Source organism: Episyrphus balteatus, chromosome 1 (assembly GCF_945859705.1).
Source record: "Episyrphus balteatus chromosome 1, idEpiBalt1.1, whole genome shotgun sequence".
Classification (NCBI taxonomy): domain Eukaryota; kingdom Metazoa; phylum Arthropoda; class Insecta; order Diptera; family Syrphidae; genus Episyrphus; species Episyrphus balteatus.
This window is the reverse complement of record NC_079134.1, coordinates 152,732,530-152,751,019: the sequence shown is the minus strand read 5'-3', so window position 1 is coordinate 152,751,019 and position 18,490 is coordinate 152,732,530. Positions and strand designations below refer to the sequence as shown.

General features: G+C 29.6%; 1 protein-coding gene across 1 annotated transcript; it reads right to left on the bottom strand.

The window, feature by feature from the left end:
* Window positions 1-1,177: 1,177 nt before the first annotated feature.
* On the bottom strand, window positions 1,178-10,801 carry LOC129905619 (insulin-like growth factor-binding protein complex acid labile subunit). Its single transcript, XM_055981147.1, has 5 exons — window positions 10,513-10,801; window positions 2,814-4,113; window positions 2,543-2,759; window positions 2,227-2,486; window positions 1,178-2,175 (listed from the first exon to the last, which is right to left on the bottom strand). The coding sequence occupies exons 2-5, from the start codon at window positions 4,082-4,084 to the stop codon at window positions 1,314-1,316; spliced, it is 2,610 nt and encodes an 869-aa protein (XP_055837122.1). The 5' UTR covers window positions 4,085-4,113; window positions 10,513-10,801; the 3' UTR covers window positions 1,178-1,313.
* Window positions 10,802-18,490: the final 7,689 nt, after the last annotated feature.

Sequence of the window (18,490 nt, the reverse complement as noted above, 5' to 3'; positions counted from 1 at the left end):
ATTTTGGAAAAAAAAATCCAAGGTTAACCCCTTGCCGAAAAAAAATACATTTTGAAAAATTTCCTCCAAATCCATCGAATGAGACATCAAAAGAAAGGTCTTTGCAAGGTCTTTTCATGAGTGAAAACCAACAGTTTCTGTGAGGTCTGGTTGCAGAGTTATTTGCGACCAAACATGTGTTTTTCTTACGTTCGAAAGCAGATATCTTCGGACTTAAGCCTCGAAACTAGTTTTGGTTTAAAGATATGAGTTCATAGTGAACATGAACAGGCCTGTCAATTCAGGTGAAACAATTACAAATCAATTTTTTTCGGTTTTCGAAAAAAATCCAAGGTTAACCGCTTGCCGAAAAAATGCATTTAAAAAAATTTCCTCCAAATCCATCGAGTGAGACATCAAAAGAAAGGTCTCTTTAAGTTCTATTTACGAATGAAAACCAATAGTTTTTGGGAGGTCTGGTTGCTGAATTATTTGCAAACAAAAATGTGTTTTTCTTACTTTCGAAAGCAAATATCTCCGAACTTAACCCTCAAACCAAGTTTTGGTAAAAAGATATAGTTTTATGGTTAGCTGGCCTATGCATTCAAGTATAAAAATCCTAAATCTAAGTTTTTTTTAGAGATTTTCGAAAAAAAATCCAAGGTCCTTGCCGAAAAATGCATTTTAAAAAATTTTCCTCATCAAAAGTATTTCGGACACATTTTGTTCACGACTGTCAAATTTTTCATGCGGAGTGTACCTACTTAGTTGGTATACAAACCAATCTGCATTGCGCCCTCTTCATTTAAAAATTAAAAACATAAAAAAATATAACATTGTATATATATTTCTATAGTACTATCAATCCATGAAAATACTTTAGCGACATCTTTTGGTAGATCTGCACTTCAATTTTCTGCATGAGGTTCAAACATAAAATAAACTAGCGATCCCAGCGGTGGCGACGCAAAATAGAAAATTCTACTTCATGAGAATACTATAAGAATATATATACAATGAATATAACTAATATGGCTGAAGAATAGGTTGCTATAAAGTGTTGACACAAACCTCGTTACGGTTTAGTAAAGACCAAAACCCAATGATTGTGTAAACCCACAAGAAAAACGATGCAAATTAATTTTAAAAATAGCAAAAAATCTTCTCATGAAATCGAAAATAAAAAGAAAACTCTAAATTTGGTTCTTAAATAAATTATTCTTTAATTTTTTTTTTAACCAATGGAAACATTAAAACTTATCTAATAATCATTTTTCTCTACTATCAAATGTAAATAAGGAAATCATAAATAATAGAAACAAAAAAATATTTATCTAAAATTTACTTTCTCTAACTGGCGTATGAACCACAACAACCGGTTCATCATCATTTTTTGACGACTGTGAATCTGGCAGTGATGCCAAATCAACATCTGACGAACGCATTACTTGAAAATCACTTGAACTTGATGCAAGTGATCTGGACTTGTTATCCACTTCATCCGGATCACGACCAAAATGCTCAGCCACAGTTAAAAAACTCTTATCAGCTGGCACTTTACTTTTCAGCAATTTAGCTCCAAGAGACAATGATGATGCAGTAGTTTCTTCAATCTGAGGACGTCGTTGTGCAAAAGGACTACCAGGCTTACTATTGTATTCCGAATCAGTAAGGAATTCCACACTATCTCTGATACTAGCTCGTTTAAATACTGGAACTTCTTCTTGATATTTTGGTCGTCTTTTAGTATAAGGACTGTTTTCATAGCTTTGGAAGTTTCCAATTCTTTCGGCACTCTGAAGGTTTTGAGATTTCAAATGTGCTGCTGGAAAACGTAGATCTTCGATACTGAAACGACGACTTCCTGACGGATTGTGGTCAATTCGACCAGTTCTTCGGAATGTTCCCATGTGAGCTGTCCGTTCTTTGTCACGATTTGACAGAAGTTCCTCACTGCGGTAACGATGATGGTCTAATATGGCTTCTTCTTCGTTTATTCTCTCTCCACGTGACTCAAGATCTCTTCTTTTATGCGATATAGGCTTTCGGGTTGATGACAAGTCCATCATCGACTTACTGCCTCTGTCTAATTTCGGCATCAATAAGGCTGCTTCATAAGTAGGAAGCATCAGTTCTTGTGTATTTGGAGCATTTTGTTGAGCGTCTTGGGCAAGAAGTCGACGATTTATTCGTTGTCTGAAATCAAAAAAATTAATAGTGATGACCAAATATGAGGGAAAGACTTACATTTCAGCCAATTCAGCTTCGTTTTCTTCCTGCTCCCGACGATTTCTTCGTTTAACTTGTCTCTTGACGAAATTTCGGAAACAAGATGTAGCCATTAGAAGACAACCCATGATTATCAAAAGGATAAACATTATTGTCCAGACCTTTTGAGCAGCTTTTTCATTTTGAACTGGATACCAAACAGTCATGCAGGCATTTTCCCAGCTTTTTCCATAATAAGCTGTCGGACTAAAGCATTTAACGTTACTTTTGTCTTTTAGCTGAAATTTGACAAAATTTTGTTTAGAAGCTTTGGGATCTTTGAAAATTCTTTTACCTTTTGTGGTTTCATTGTTAAAAAATCATAAAAAGCCATAAATGTTGGATCGTGACAATCACAACGCCACATATTGTCACTCAACCAAATTTGACTCAAAAAGATATTCGCTCGAAAGTATTCGGGTCTAAAGGGATTGGTAAAACGATTTCCTGAAAGCTTAAGAATACCAAGCTCAGGAAAACCGCCAAATGTTGTATTTCGAATTATTGTCAATCTGAAAATCACTCAAATTTACTGACACAATTTTGAGTGAAACTCAAATTCTTACCTGCACATGCTCAAATCCAACTTAGCTAAAGTCTCTGATCTCATATTTTCGGGAAACTCTGATATCAAATTATTTGACAAGTCCAAATTTATGAGGGTTTTGAAGCCGGAAAAAGCATATGGGTCAATGTCTAGAATTTCACATGAACTCAAATTAACAGTTCTCAAAGAATTTGAGATGAATTTCGAAAATTGAGTGAAAATATTGCGACTCAAGTTGATAGCAACTAGGTTATCATTGTTGCGGAATTGATTTCGGTCTAGGCGAAGTATTTCATTGAATGATAAGTCTAATTCGGTGAGTCTTCGTAGAGTTGAAAAGGCAGTTGGATCGATTTGACGAATGGCGTTTTTTGACAAGTCTAGTAGCTCAAGTTCTGTATTGTTGGTAAACATTGTTGAGCTGATACTTCGTAAAGTGTTGCCTTTTAATAAAGCTACAACTATATTTGGCATTCCACCCAAGTCAATATTGTCCATATTACAAAATGAGACATCTAACTGTCGCAGAGTTTGACATTGTAAGACTTCTCCAGTCTTGGTTCCTAAGGTTAAACCTGGATTCCATGAAAGGTTTATGACTTCCAAGCTTGGGAGACTTTCTACAAGAGTCGATGATAACCCTGTTAAACTACAATTACTAACATCAAGAGCTCTTAGCGATTTCGATTGAAGTGATGTTAGGGTCCTTAATTTGTTGCCAGATAAAGTAAGCTTCTGCAGGCTTGGCATTCCACTCAAGACATTTCCAACTTGGCTAATACCACAATTACTGAGATCAAGTTCAGCAAGCATATCACTCATTAGCAAAGGAGTTCCTTGATTATCTGCAAATCTATCAAGATGATTTCCAGCTAATGACAACTTTTGAAGATTGTAAGCATGCTGAAAGGCAACATTTGGATTGATATCATCCCAACTTTGTATGCTGTTATTTGACAAATCTAGAGTTCGCAGTGATTCATAGCCAATAAGTGTGTCATCACCAATTTCTTGAATATTATTTCTAGATAGGTCGAGATAAGTGAGAGAACTAATGCCAGTGTAGATGGTGGGAAATACTTGGAATAAATTGAAAGAGAGGTCCAATTTATCCACTGGTAAACCTTCATCGATTTTTGGATAGTCAAAAAGCCCTCTGTGGGAACAGTCTACAATTAAACTATCCAATTCCCAACGACATGTGCATTTTGCTGGACAATTTATGGCTAAGATGAAATCACTTTGTGTTATCAAAAGAATTGTTATTGTCAAATATATATTGAACAACATTGTAGCGGAGGCATTTATCACAGTTGGATCTGAAAGAAAAAGTTAAGGTGTTTAAAATTTTTTAATCAACAACATTTTAAAATAATTTAAAGTTGTAGCATAAGTATATTTAACAAATTTAAGTGAACTGTATCATAAACAAAAATTTATTCCAAAAGAATAAATATCTTCAAATCACTCGCTGTAAGGTAACTCGCGAAATATTCAAAAAAAATCTGTCTGTACCAAAAATTATTTAAATCTCTTTTTATTACCTAGGATATAAAATAATTTTTAATTTTCTCACAAATTTGTTTAAAAGATCTCTTTTTTTAATGGGTCACTGTGGCGTATGCGTGTTATTTTCTTTTATAGAAAAAAGTTTTTTTCCATTCAATTGGCTACAAATATGTATAAACACAAAACTGGAAACTAAGAAAATTTATTTACATGTAGTTAGGGATTCAACCATGAGATAACACCGATCTAATGCGGGGGAGAAATAAATGTTGAAGGATCGAAAGAGAAATGGCAATTATTGCCACGTATTTTTAAGATAGAAGGAAGGGTTAGGAATAAAAATTTGAAAAAAATAGGGCATTCTTATTTCCTGATATGGAACCAATCTAGGGGGCGCACAGTGTGGTAAATCGCCAATCTAACTGGACAAAAAAAAAAAAAAGTTTAGCCCTTTTTTCAAATCAAAGTTTAGCTTCTCAATACAATGGGTAATAGTAAAGCATGTGTTGTTTTTGTGTCTTTATCTCGGATTTTAAGTTTCGTATGTGTTCGGTTGACGATTAAAAACGCTACGTAGCTTTTGATGTCGAAATTTTTATTTATTATTGTTACTCTATATTTGAAGGTTAAGAATCTCAATTAATATTGAATTATAACCATTGCAACTATTGAAAACAAAAAAAAATTAAATTCTGTCAGAAGGTTTGAAAATTTAAAAAAAAATTATAGTAGTTTTTCAAATAGAGTTAAAGTTAATTTTCCCGCATTTTTCCGGCCTAAAACTACTTAAATATTATTTTTTGGAGTGTTCTTACTAAGATTAACATAATTCGCGTTTTCTCGACCGCCATACAACTTTTTTCACTTTTCAAAATGTAGTCAAAATTTCCAAACAAAACAAATTTTCTAAAAATGTGTCAAAACTGCCAAATAAGATCGAAAAGATAGCTGTTTTGATATTTTAATGAGCAGGTATCATCTTTGGAACATTTTTGACGATACAAAAAATTAAAAACATATATATAAAAGTTTTGTGCTTCAAATTAAGGGAAAAAAGACAAAAAAGGTGGAAGACACATTGGACCGCTCTTTCTACATGAATTTCATCTTGCTTGACCAATATTATGTGTTGAGTAAATAAACAAAAACAGTAGATAGTGAAACAAAAGTATAAAAGAATTTTAAAAAATTTAAAGAACGGGAAAAATATAACAAACGGAAGATTAAAAATCTCCTAAATGCACCTTTCCATTAGGAGATAGTTAAAACCAGTGAAATCGCTCCCCGAAAAATTGGAAAATCATATTCCGATAAAACCGTAAAGGATTTATCGAAATTTTCTTTGAAAGAAGGATCAAAATTTATAAGAGATTAAGTTCTGATCTTCTGGAACCACTGAACCACTGGATTTTTTAACTAATGAGGCATTATCATTGATTAATAATGCTTTTTTTATCGGAACATCAATTAAACAAGTTCAACGCAAAAAGCAAGCAAGTGCAAAAGGCCGAAAATAGGGTCACGAAGAAATTTTGAGCATTATTTACTTGAAAAACATGGAAGGTAATACAAACACACTTATGTTTCAAGTTTGCATCACACAAAAAGGAGTTTTTTTTTTTTAATTATCTGCAAATATTTTTAAAGGTGATGCCATTTTGTTTGATTGTGAAACATATTTAATTAAAATCTTTGCTAAAACTTTAATTTTTACACGATATTGAGAAAATAAATCAAGTATGTCACCTGTCAAAAACGTGTGTCTATTTATTAATAAAAACTTATTATTCTACCTGTCTTTTTTCGTGAAAAACAATAGAGTTTTTATTTATTGAGATTTTTTCAAGCGTTTTTAAAAATAATTAAGTATATCCAATCATAAAATATGTTTATGGAAACATAAATTCAAATACTATAAATATGCATTTTTTTTTTCACTATTTTGACCCACTTTTTGCAGAAATTATAGATTTCTCTTTAAAAAATCTTTCTTTTTTATAGAATTTTATCTATTCACATTCATTTGTTTAAAACTGTTTAAAAAAAAAGTTGATTTAACGCGAGTTATTAATTTTGTCCAGCTAGATTCGTGATTTACCACACTGTGGGGCGTCCCCAATTTTTTTTCCCATAAAGGACCACCCTATTATACATATTCAAGCACAAGGTCGTATTTCGAGTTCTTAAAATAAGTCAAAAATATTATTTCATGCAATTTTATGTATAATGTTCCTCTTTTTATTATGAACATATTTCTACTTTTTTTATTTGTATAGTTTTGTCAAAGAAAGAGATTTTAACCTGACGAAGCTCGTTTCAGAGCATACTATTCTTCAAGATCATTTTAATCAGAGTTAGAGCTACCTGCATTTAGGTGTCAGTAGTATCGATAGTTTCACAAAAATAGAGCATTTCACGTACAAACGAAATTTTCATTTATCTAAAGAAATTTTCGTCAAAAAGACGAAAAAATAGACGTAAAATCAATTTACTTAACTGTGTTACTTAACTTTTTTACTTTGACATTTAGTACAAATAATAATACCTCCAAATAAAATTTCAAATCCTAATTACTAGATTTCCTCGAAAACAAACACCCTATCATCGAAAGCTTCTTTTCTAACATTCTTGGCTTTTACTCTGGTGTAACAATAGTTGTGTTTTTTTTTTGGTAATCTTCAAAAAATTCTGTTCTGTTATTGCACCTTATGACAAAACATAAAGTTTTTGACGTGATAACGTCTTATCAATCGATGAACCATGGCAGCCTCCACAAAAAAGTGACGCCATTTTTTAACGTTCCACTCTCGCACTTTCGCAGTGCGGCAAAAATTTCAATTCAAAATTAAAAATAAACTATTAGAGATACACAAATCTTCTATAGCTTATTTGAAAGATAATAACCTAAAGTTAAATACATTTGAAGGATTTTAAAAAATTCCATCTTTTAATAGGGTAAATAGGGGTAAATAAAAATTTAAAAAAATTGGCTATTTTCTAAACGCAACAATGTAAAGAGTTGAATTTGTTTTTAATCAATAGATAAATTTATTGCAAGACTGACAATGGCATTGAAAAAAATCTAAAAATGCGATTAATGGTTTTCTAAAACATGAGGTAGACCTTTGACAAAGTAGTGATTATAGGAAGGGTAGTTTTTTTTGACAACTTGAAAAACGTCATTCGAAAGATAATAAAAAAAAAATTAGGAGTCTGATACGGATTTTTTTTTAAGTTTCTGCGTTTCGAAATATTAATTTTTGAAAAAAACACCTACTTATTTTGGGGAACTTTTGGGTGAGTTTTTATTTTAAAAAATTTTTTGTAGCATTCAAAAAATCTCAAACTTATAGAACATGTAGTCTATGACTGTGCGCATACATGTGCAAAAATTGGTATTTCAAAATGGGTTTTGACCCAAAAAACGGGAGTTTTGTTTACAGTTTTTTAACCGTTTTTTATTTTTATCTTTTTTTCTTCAACAGATAAATAAATGAAATTTATATTGTAGATAGATAATAGACAGCACTATATCTGTGCAAAATTTCAATTAATTTTGTAGTCAAAATTTTGAGATAACAGTAAAATAAAGTTTTATTATTTAACAGGTTCTATCTTTTGATCTAAAGCTAATACAAATTAGAATTTTTTTATTGAGTATCCTGATGATGTTACCTTTCATTTGGTATATCACACATAACTGTACATTCACTACAAGCTACACAATGTTAAATTAAAAAACTTGAGAAATACCTTAAAACACCTGTGGAGATCTGTTGATCATGAAAAAAGTATGGAATTTTCAAATGTAATAGCTTTGAAAAGTTGCATTGCTTATCTTAATTAAATCCTGCGTTTACAATTTTCATTTTAATTAATATCTTTGGCTCGATCAAAATATAGGAAGAAATCGAAGAAATTTGGATTTTTAGAGGTTTTTGAAACATATGTTTGGATACAAAAAAAATATATTAAATATTTTTAGGCTTTCACGTGAAAGATAATTGCAAGAAAAAACTTTTAAGCTTATATTTGTTGGAATTGAAAACTTAGTAAAGAAGCTGCGAAATAAAAAGTGTTTAAAAAAAATCATTTTTTCATATAAAATAGTTTTTTTCTTAACAACTTTAACCGATTTGAGCGAGCCAAATACGAACGATATTATACATTTTTTTTACACATTATTAAATCTCAGACCCTAATACAACTTTTGACCACTATTACATTTGAAAATTAGAGTATTTTTTTTATATATACAAAAGTGACACACCCTAATGAACAGCCACCAGTGCAGTGTGGGAAGTACCGAAATCTCAGTTTTTAATTTCGACATGGTTGGCTTTAAAAAATTCTAAAATTTCTTCTAGGCATTGAGAAATAAGATTGAAACGTCATATGAAAGGTGAAATTATAAGCTTTTACCTGATATGAAATTTTTAATAGGTTGCTATTGATTCAATAGCGTGAGAACATAAAATTATATGTTTTTTTGCTTTTTTGATGAAAATTGATTGAGTTCAAAAAATTCTAGCTCTTTTTGGAGATGCCTAATAGACATGATCGATATATATATTTTGAGCTGAAGCAGTAAGCTTTCAGGTGGTATAAAATTTATTATAAAATGGAAATGATTTTTTCACTTTTTTCAAAAGAAATGATTGTTTCTAATAAATTATTTTAATGCAATAAATTACAATGCGCAAAAAGCATTGTAAAAATTTAAAAATGGTTTTATTATTTAGAAGAAATATTTGGCTTTTTAATGGTATAATTTTTTTTGTAAGCTTTTAAAATAAAAAAATTAATATAAGGAGAAAAGAAAAAAGGTAATTTTTTTTTAACTTTTTCTTGTAAATTTTGATTGTTTGAAATAAATTAACTCTACAATTGACTCATTTTAAAAGCGACGTTCTTACGACGTTATCACGTAAAATCATCGTCCGTAAACCGGCTTTACAGACAACCTCTTTTTTTCCTTAGAATACACCCAAAAATTACCGATTTAATTTGTTTATCTTAATTACGGGACACCCTGTATTAATTTTTAGAAAGTTAAGAATGAGGAAGAATAATATTTCGAACAGTAAAGAAGAACTGAAGAACAAATTAATATAAATAAACGATTTAGCAGCAGAACTTATAAAAATAAACCCTTAGTTTTGTTTTTATTTACTCAATTTAAAGCAGTATCTAACATTAAGTTGAAATACTCGTACTTAGGTACTAATAAAAGTTTTCAATGTCAATAACGTCTTTGTCTTTTAAGACAACAATACAAACATAATATTGTATATGTACTTAAATCATTTTATTTACTATCTGAATAATTTCTTCTTATTGTTTTTTTTTTTATTATTTGCAAAACAAATGACATATTATTACTACAAATAGATACATAGTTAAATACTCTCTTCAACTCTCATTAAAATAAAGAGATTGTTTATAAAACAACAATTTGACAATTTCTTATCATCTTGGAAATCATGTCCGTACTGAACTTAAAACGAGGCTGGGCTCATATTCAATGTCATTGCAATCAACCTTTTTAACCAAGTTTTTAAGGCAAGGTAGTACAAGTTCTTTGTGAAGGCTTTAATGTCACGTTGATACAAAAATTGGATGTATTTCATTTAAAAGCTAATTTTTATTACTGAAAAATTGAAGACTGAGTCGAGCCCCCATTGCCAAGGCGTCGTTTTGTATCAGATACATCCCAGATACTTAAACATTCTGTTTATACTAAAATACTTATTAAAAGAGAGAGAAAGAGCAATAACTATCTCGTAAAAATATTATAAACAAAACTTCGCTACGACAAGTATACTCAAAAATAATAATAATTTGCTTCGCATTGCAATGAATGACCAATACCAACCACAACGTATACATGGTAATTACGCCTTTTGATTAAATTAATCAAAAATTATATTCGTCGATATTTTTAACAAGAAATGAAAAACTATTAAAAAAAAAAAACATTTTTGTCTCATGACTAATCGTCGAATAAAATTAAAATTCTAAAAAACTAAGTTTTTGACTTTGATAACTTATCCTTTTCCGATAACAAAAATTGAATTCAAGAAATATTCAACCGAAAAAGTAATAATCTATCTATAAAAATGCATTAATCTAGATAAATAACAAGAAGATAGTTAATACTTTCACCTGTTTTGAGTACTCATTTGTTGTTGTTATTAACAAGAGCTTACTTTTCTTTTGTTGACTTTGTAGGGTTCAAAATTGTTCCAATGACTTTTTTTTTTGTCGTCGCTTATCTTTACGAACTAGGGCGATCACAACGCAGTACACTGCTCGTTGTAATCTATTTCCAATGCGCGAATGAAGGGGAAATCGAAATAATAATTATTTTTCATTTCATTCAAAATAAGTAAAAGAAAACATTTTTCAATAAAAAATTGCTTTTTTAGAAATTCAAATAAAGTCACATTTATTATGATCTCACTGATTTTGAAGTTTTTTTAATCGATGTTTTCTATAGTGCAAAACTTATATTCACATAATAGATACACCCACTTGTTTTTTTTTATTAAATACACAAAGTAATATTGTCTTTGTTTTTATAAGTAGTACGTCTGTGTAATTTATTAAACCGGCCGGCAGAAGAACGCACGTGAAGACATTGAAAATCGTTGAAAAACTGGTGCCTTACTCACCTGTAATAGTCAGTCGCACCAGCCATAGTGGAGAATTTCTTATCAGTTTTTTTTGAGAATTTATTAATCGACTGATAAGATATAGAGCACTCATATTGCAGGGTGTACCTCAAACGATTAACACTATTTTAACCGATACACATAATAAGTAATTATTGTTCTCTGTTGATATTTTTTTTTAATAATAATTTTGAGATACTTACTATTTGTTCATAGCATCTGCTAAAATTTTAAGCTCAATTTTTGTTCTCTTAAGTAAATATTAGGTATAGTTCAGAGATTAGAAGATAGTAGGTACTCAAAGTGTACTAGTAAATTGAATTGCTGTTAACTTCTTGAAATCTTGGCATAGAATTAAGTGATTCAAAATTGTTGCTTCATTTTCTTCAGCATTGGGTACATAGTAGAAATATGAAAATGGAAGTGTGGTTCGAAATTTCTCTGATTCATATGTGTTTCATGTTAAAATTTCATTCTGAAATAGGTACCTACTTAAATATGAATCATCATGATTGATATTAATATTTTTGTGACTTCGTTCGGTAGCCCTTCATATTTTATTAACATACAAGAACTTGTGCTCCTTTTTTTTTTTGCATTGTGCTCAAATTTTTAAGGCCCTTCAAATCAAGTTGTATATAGGCGGGAAATATCTTCACACAACTTACTAGTATAATTGATGACCGTCTTTTTTACTCTAAAAATCTATCATAAAGTTAAATAAAGACTATTTTAAAGTTAACATATTGACGCTTTTGTAAGGCCAAATGGTCAAAATTGGAAAAAAAAATCGACTAATATTAAAAAAAAAAAAGTTAAATTCACACATTTTGCAAAGATTTTTATCAAAATGCAGAATAATTATTTACATAACATTTATAAGATAAAGATAATTGAATGAAGTGTTTCGGAAAAGCTGGTTTGAAAAACAGAATTTTGAAAAAAAAAAAAAAAAAACAAATATACAAAAATATCACTTTCTTTCAAAATTCTGTGATAAAAATATATAAATTTATCTTAAAAAATTTTACTGGCTTATTTAGTGTTTGTTTAATTCAGAAATGGAAATGTTATTTGTATTACAGTTATACCTAAAAAACGATAAAAAAAAACTTAATTTTCATTGAATTATACATACTTTCATAAAAGCCGAAATTTTTTTATTGAAATATTGGATTTTCTCTAAAACTTTGACACCGTTAAACTTTAAACTAGTTGCAATTAACTTTCAACAACAATTAAGGCTAAACTACATTTGGTTGAACTTAAAAAAAAAAAAAAAAAATAAGTTCAACAATGTTTTTTTAGCACCATAATTTAACCCTCTACCGCATACTAACCCATATATGGTTTATCGATTTCATATCGATTTATTCTTGTTATATTGCACCAAATGTCAAAAAGAAAAAACTTTAATAAAACTATGTCTATTTTTTTATAACTAACCGGTTTTTATTATCAGTAAGAGAGTCGTGATTCTGAAATAAACTCAATGTTTCAATCAGTGAATAAAAGTGTGAACTTTTCAAGTGTTTTTTTATAAGAAATAAGTAAGTTGCATCCAATTAAAAATAAGTTAAAACAACGCTATTGGGAATGAGTTTGGATGAATTTTACAAATTTAGATCGATCTTGAAACTTCATGAGATAATTCATAATAAATGTCCTGAGTACTTGAATGAATATCTTAATTTTCTTCAATCACCTAGAGGCATTAAGTTAACGATACCACATTTTACACATACCATAGGAGAGCGATCATATTTTGTCAACGCAATTCGATTGTGGAATAATCTTCCACATCAATTGCAAAGAACCAACTCGTCGGGGGGATTTCGAAAGGAGCTAATCAAACACATGTCGGAATGAAAGTAGATCTCAAACATTTTTAATTTTTCTATATTCATTGTTCTTATTATAACGTATTATAACTATAATTTAACTTTTGTAGTTCATTTTGAACTTATTTTTTGTTTATCTTTTTTATTTTTCTGTATACAATACATACCTATGTTTAAATATACACAAACTAAACTTATTTACTTATTTATATATACATATATCACTTATTCATAAATATTATGTTATTTTCCACTTTGATACTATTTATGAGATTAATCTCGAAGTACAATGTAAAAAAGTTTTTATCTTAACCCATTCTCTCCCATTGTACTTTTTAAAGTACAGTGAAATGCATTGATATTATGTGCATGCAAAAGCAGTCGGGGACATAAAATATTCGTTTTAAGATGCTTTTTAGATTTAACTGAGTGTTTTTGATTTTTCCAATACATATATTTTTAAAAAATTGAATTAGGGTGTACGCAATTGTCTTTTCGCGCAAAGCATTTTAAATTATTTTTCTTTTTGCTTCGGTCGAAAAAGTTTGTATATAAAAAAAAAATTAATAGACCAAATGCTTTGCTTTTTTCTGCAATAATCAATTAGAAATAAACCCAAAACTAAGAAAATAATAAATTTTATCATATTTTTATACATAAATACGGAGATAAGCAAAGCTAAAGTTAAATGTACTTTAAAAAGTACAGTGGGATCATACATACATTTTTCTTTCAAGTACTTTGAATGGATTTTATAACTATCCCCAGTATAAATTTGTATGAAAAACTTTTCCAAAATGTTGGTGCTGTCCTAGAACAAGTCGATAACAATGCGGAAGTAGTAAAAGCTTATAGTTGGCTCAGGGAAATAAGGCTCAGGGTAATTACGCCCACTTTTATGGGGCTTATGACCTACTCAAGTCCCACTCAAGTGGGACATTAGTCCCAAATAGCAAATTCGATTTTGTACTTATGCCCGACATCAGTCCATACCAGAATTTTATGGAGTTATACCCCACCAAGCATATTTGTTTTCAAAAGGTATCCAACAAAAGGATTCTTTAATTCCAGATTCTTCAAATGCAAAGGAACTTTGCATACAAGCAACTTCGCACCTACCCCATATCCAATAGTGCGTTTAAGCAGGGGTTGCTGGGAAGCATGCCCTCTTTCCCCTCCTTAACATATTTCACGTATACTGAGTGCAAGCACTGTATAATATGTAAGCAATAATGGTGTGTAAACAATGGTAAAATAATAAACAATATAAAAAATTATTAAAATTAATCGGTGTACCGATTTTCTTACTATTTTTTTCTAAAAATGATCTACACCAGAATTTAATTGACATACTTAGTTTTGAGATTGAAAAAAGATATTTTTGGTATTTTAAAATCAAATTTTATATTATTTTTTAGTATCATTAAATTTCTTACAAAATTAATGTACCTATAATATTCTTTCGTGAATTTTGTAGGTATATTAAAAGCATCAATTAAATAGGCAACACTGTGTGCATTTTTGGCGAAATGGCGAAAATACATGTATTTTGGTAATAGAACCCAAAAAGAAAACTGAAAATCAAAGCAAAAATTCACAATTCCATAATAGAAAATAATCCAGATCAGATCATTGTTTTTATTTGCTTTACAACAAAAGTAATATTATGTTTTGTTATTGTAACGCAAGTAAATACAATGATCTGATCTGGATCACAGGGAAAATAAAACACGCACTAATATAATCCTCATCAAATCAGTGCCTACAAAGTATTTATAATTTTTGAAGAACTTTGGAATTACTAAAAAAGCTTCAACAATTCTCTTTAAAAAAATAAAATAATTATGCAATAGGTGTTTTTAGCTCCAAGTCCCAAAGTTACACCTAAAACTATGACAAAAAGAAAAGAATAAACGGCAAAAAAAGTATGTGTACCAATATAGGTACTAGGGTGGGTCAAAAAAATCGAAATTCTTTTTTTTTAATTTGGTACTCCAAAAAATCGATTGCTAGACCCCTCTAGAATATACACACCAAATATGAGCTCTTTATCATAATGGGAAGGTCCTCCGCTCTTCAATTTTCCATTTTTACATCAAGCTTCTACTAAAAAAAAATAATTTTTTTATTAATTGACTTTTTAGCAAATTTCTTTTCATATTTTTGTAGCAAATTGAACGCTCTACAAAAAAGGTCTTGTATACTTTTTTCGTTTATCTAACCGTTGAATAGATATTTGAGGTCCAAAAATCCAATTTTGTAACAAATTGAAAAATTATAATAATCAAACGCGCAAGACATATTCTTGTATTTGGTGTGTATATTCTAGAGGGGTCTAGCAATCGATTTTTCGGAGTACCAAATTAAAAAAAAAAAGAATTTCGATTTTTTTGACCCACCCTAATAGGTACACATACACACTACTGAAGTTATACTTCTCACTCACAGAAATTCACTTATTAGGTTCATAAGTCATATCAAAACAAATCTGTTTTATAATTTTGAAAACAAGATGGTGCTACTTGCTAATCTCTTTGATATTTCTTCTTAAAAAGTTAATTTTCGCACTCCAACGTAACTTGATAGAGCTTTAAATCATCAACTTCAAATGGCAACAATTTCACAAAAAAAAAAAAAAATTAAAAAAAAAAACAAAATATATTTAAAAATCCACATAATTCCATTTCAACATAATTTTAAAATATTTTCTTATAAAGAAGCTCAAAATTCCAACAGCTAAACTTTTGTAAAGCAGCAGCTTCATAGCAGCATGTACTGGCGTAAACCAATAAATTTATTCGCTAGAATATTCTTAACAACTTTATCCATTAATTAAAATTTCAAATTTAACTTGCATATCTTAAGGATTTCTTTCAACGAACGTCTTGTTCTGATCTCTTAGACGTTGGAATATTTTCTAAAGCACCAAGGTACTTATAGTTATGCTTTTCGTTTTTTTTCTTAGGTTTCTTCCTGTTAAATTTTCTCTCTCTCTCAAATGAAAACAAAAGCTCATAAATATGATTTCTTGCTCCCATGCTGAGTGGAAAGAGAAGCCCATACATTTTAATAAGCCGCCTCTCAGATGTCGCTGATTAATGAAGCCTGTAAAAAGTTTTGAAATAAAAAATAAAATAATAACCATTCTTATCTCTTCGAGGTTTATAAAAAAGAATAAGAATTTTCAAAACCGAATATATTTTTTTTTTCTTATTTAAGGACAATTTCTGTCCGATAACCGTTATGACAGGGAAAACCTTTCACTTGAAGACATCCAACTGACATTGACACCCAGATAAAATCCTTTAAACGCGCTCTTTTCCATTGTCACAGTTCTCACAGAGATGTCCAGGTAAACATAATCAGGGAATTGCATTTTTCTTTTTCAAGGAGAATAGTCCTTGCAGTTGATTTGCCATTGGGAATCTGTTATATACAAAAAAAGAAAAACCATCTTCTTGGGGTTTTTGAACAAGCAAAACAGGAAATTAACTTCTTCTTCGTTACTCCAGAACTAAAAATAAAAAAAAAAAAAAAAAATGAAACCGAAAAGAATCCTGAGAAATCAAACAGGCAGCAAAAATACAAAATGAATTGAATTGAAGAGAGAAGAAAAAAAGTGTCCTGCTCGATTACACTCCCACAATGGGGTGTCACAAGAACAAGGTGACACTAAATACAAAACAGAAAAAAATAAAAAAGAAAACAAAATTTGGTCCTTGTCAGTGTTTATCTTTGTCGTTACAAGGATCTTCAACAAAAAAAAAGAACTGATGAAAAAAAAAAAAATATTGACGACGAAAGAAAACCGCGATGACAACTTCAGCCAAAAACTCATACCGGAAGTTGATTCCTTTTCACAACACACACTCAGATAAAAAACGTATTTTTCACTTCACGCTTAAGGGTGTTATCGTGCAATTGTAATGGCAAACCACAATAATTCTGGGGCAGGGGTTGACAATAAAATATGCACAATATTTCAATTTGAATATCAATGCAAAACGACGTCATCATCCCGAGAGAAATGTCATAAAGATATCAATTCTGTTGGAGGTTTTTGTACATGGAAATTATTCAAATGGGGTTGCGGTTGGCTTTCTCAAAGGATAATAATTGTGTGTGTGTGTTCCAGACTCTGAAGGACTGAGAAGTGTTGATTGATAAAATAAATGACACCACGAGCAGATAAATTGTCATTAAATCGAGTTTATACTTAACTTTCACAATAAATTTATTTCGAAAAAAAGAAGAAGAACAAGATTGTTATCGAAGAGAAAACATTCTGTAAACATATTTGTTAGATTGAACTAATGTTCTGGGATATGTTGAGTATAGAAGTGTGCAGGAAACACTAAAAATTGATGTACGATTGAGTTTTATTTTAATAGTATTTATAATGTTCAATATTAAGGGTTGTAAGTCTGGTAAGACTTAAATATTACCTCAAGATGGGAAATTCAATCCTTAGTTTTCTATTAAAACATTTTTGAATTCGATTTCCAGCCATTTTTTTACTTGCGATATAAGTACTATATATCAAGTTATACATTCGTACAAAAAAAAAAGTTGAGATAACATTTTTCCATGACATTACGATGGTAGAATGCCAAAAAAGTGGGTCCCGGAAGTCCGTCTGTCTGTCTGTCTGTCTGTATAAGGAGCTACAGCCTAAACGGATGGACCGATTAATGTCAAACTTGGTATGTAGCGTTATTTGACGACTCTCCAGAGTGGTTTTTGGAATTAATTTTTTTGGACAAAAAATAACGGTACTTGTCATGTACCGATTTTAGTAAAGTTGAAATTGCTCAAAAACGACTCCAACGATTTTGTTTAAAAAATTCAAATGTTAGTTTTAAGATAAGGTCTATCTTCTAGTGAAAATTTTTTTTTGGAAAATCATTATTAACGCTACCTGCCATAGAACCGTTTTTTTCAAATTCGATTATCTCCGAAACTGCTTGTAAATATAAACCAAAAATACAATTTCAAAAAAATAATTTTTGGATTTTTAAAATAAATTTGAATTTTTTTTTTTTAAATCAAATTTTCGAAAACAGGACATTGATTTTTTTTGAAATTTTGTTTTTAGATGTTGATCAGTGATTTCTACAAAATTGCATACCAATTTTATTTTAAAACTTTTTTTTAAAAAAAATTATTTATAAAAAATTAGTTTTTTAAAAAACGGCTCTAACGATTTTAAAATTTTTTTTTCTAATAATCATTTTTAGCAAAAATAACAAAACCGACTTCCATGGATCAAAACTGGGTTTTATGGTTTTTAAAATAGTTCCTATGGCTAAAAATGAACGAAATTGAAATGGGACCACACTGCAGCCACCAGCTTTCCAATACAAAAAGAATTATCAAAATTGGTTTACTCAGTCCAAAGTTATGCTGTAACAAACATAAAAAAAAAAAAAAAAAAAAAATACAGACGAATTGAATACCTCCTCCTTTTTGGAAGTCGGTAAAAAAGCATCTTAATGTATCAATCAAAACTGCATATTTCTTTTGGGATGCAATTTGATTTCAGATTTTATTTTATTTTATTTTTTTTTTTTCAAAGCAAATTTTATTTCTTTTTTTTTTTTTTTTACTGTACCTTCATTTTCCAAATTTACCTATATATAAAAAGCCTTAAAAATTTAACCAACTTGATCTCT

Coding starts and splice junctions, on each gene's coding strand:
- LOC129905619 (XM_055981147.1), bottom strand. CDS start 4,084: ATGTTGTTCAATATATATTTGACAATAACAATTCTTTTGATAACACAA. Junction 2,760..2,813: donor TTGGATTTGAGCATGTGCAG/GTAAGAATTTGA, acceptor AGTGATTTTCAG/ATTGACAATAATTCGAAATA. Junction 2,176..2,226: donor GAAGCTGAATTGGCTGAAAT/GTAAGTCTTTCC, acceptor TTTTGATTTCAG/ACAACGAATAAATCGTCGAC.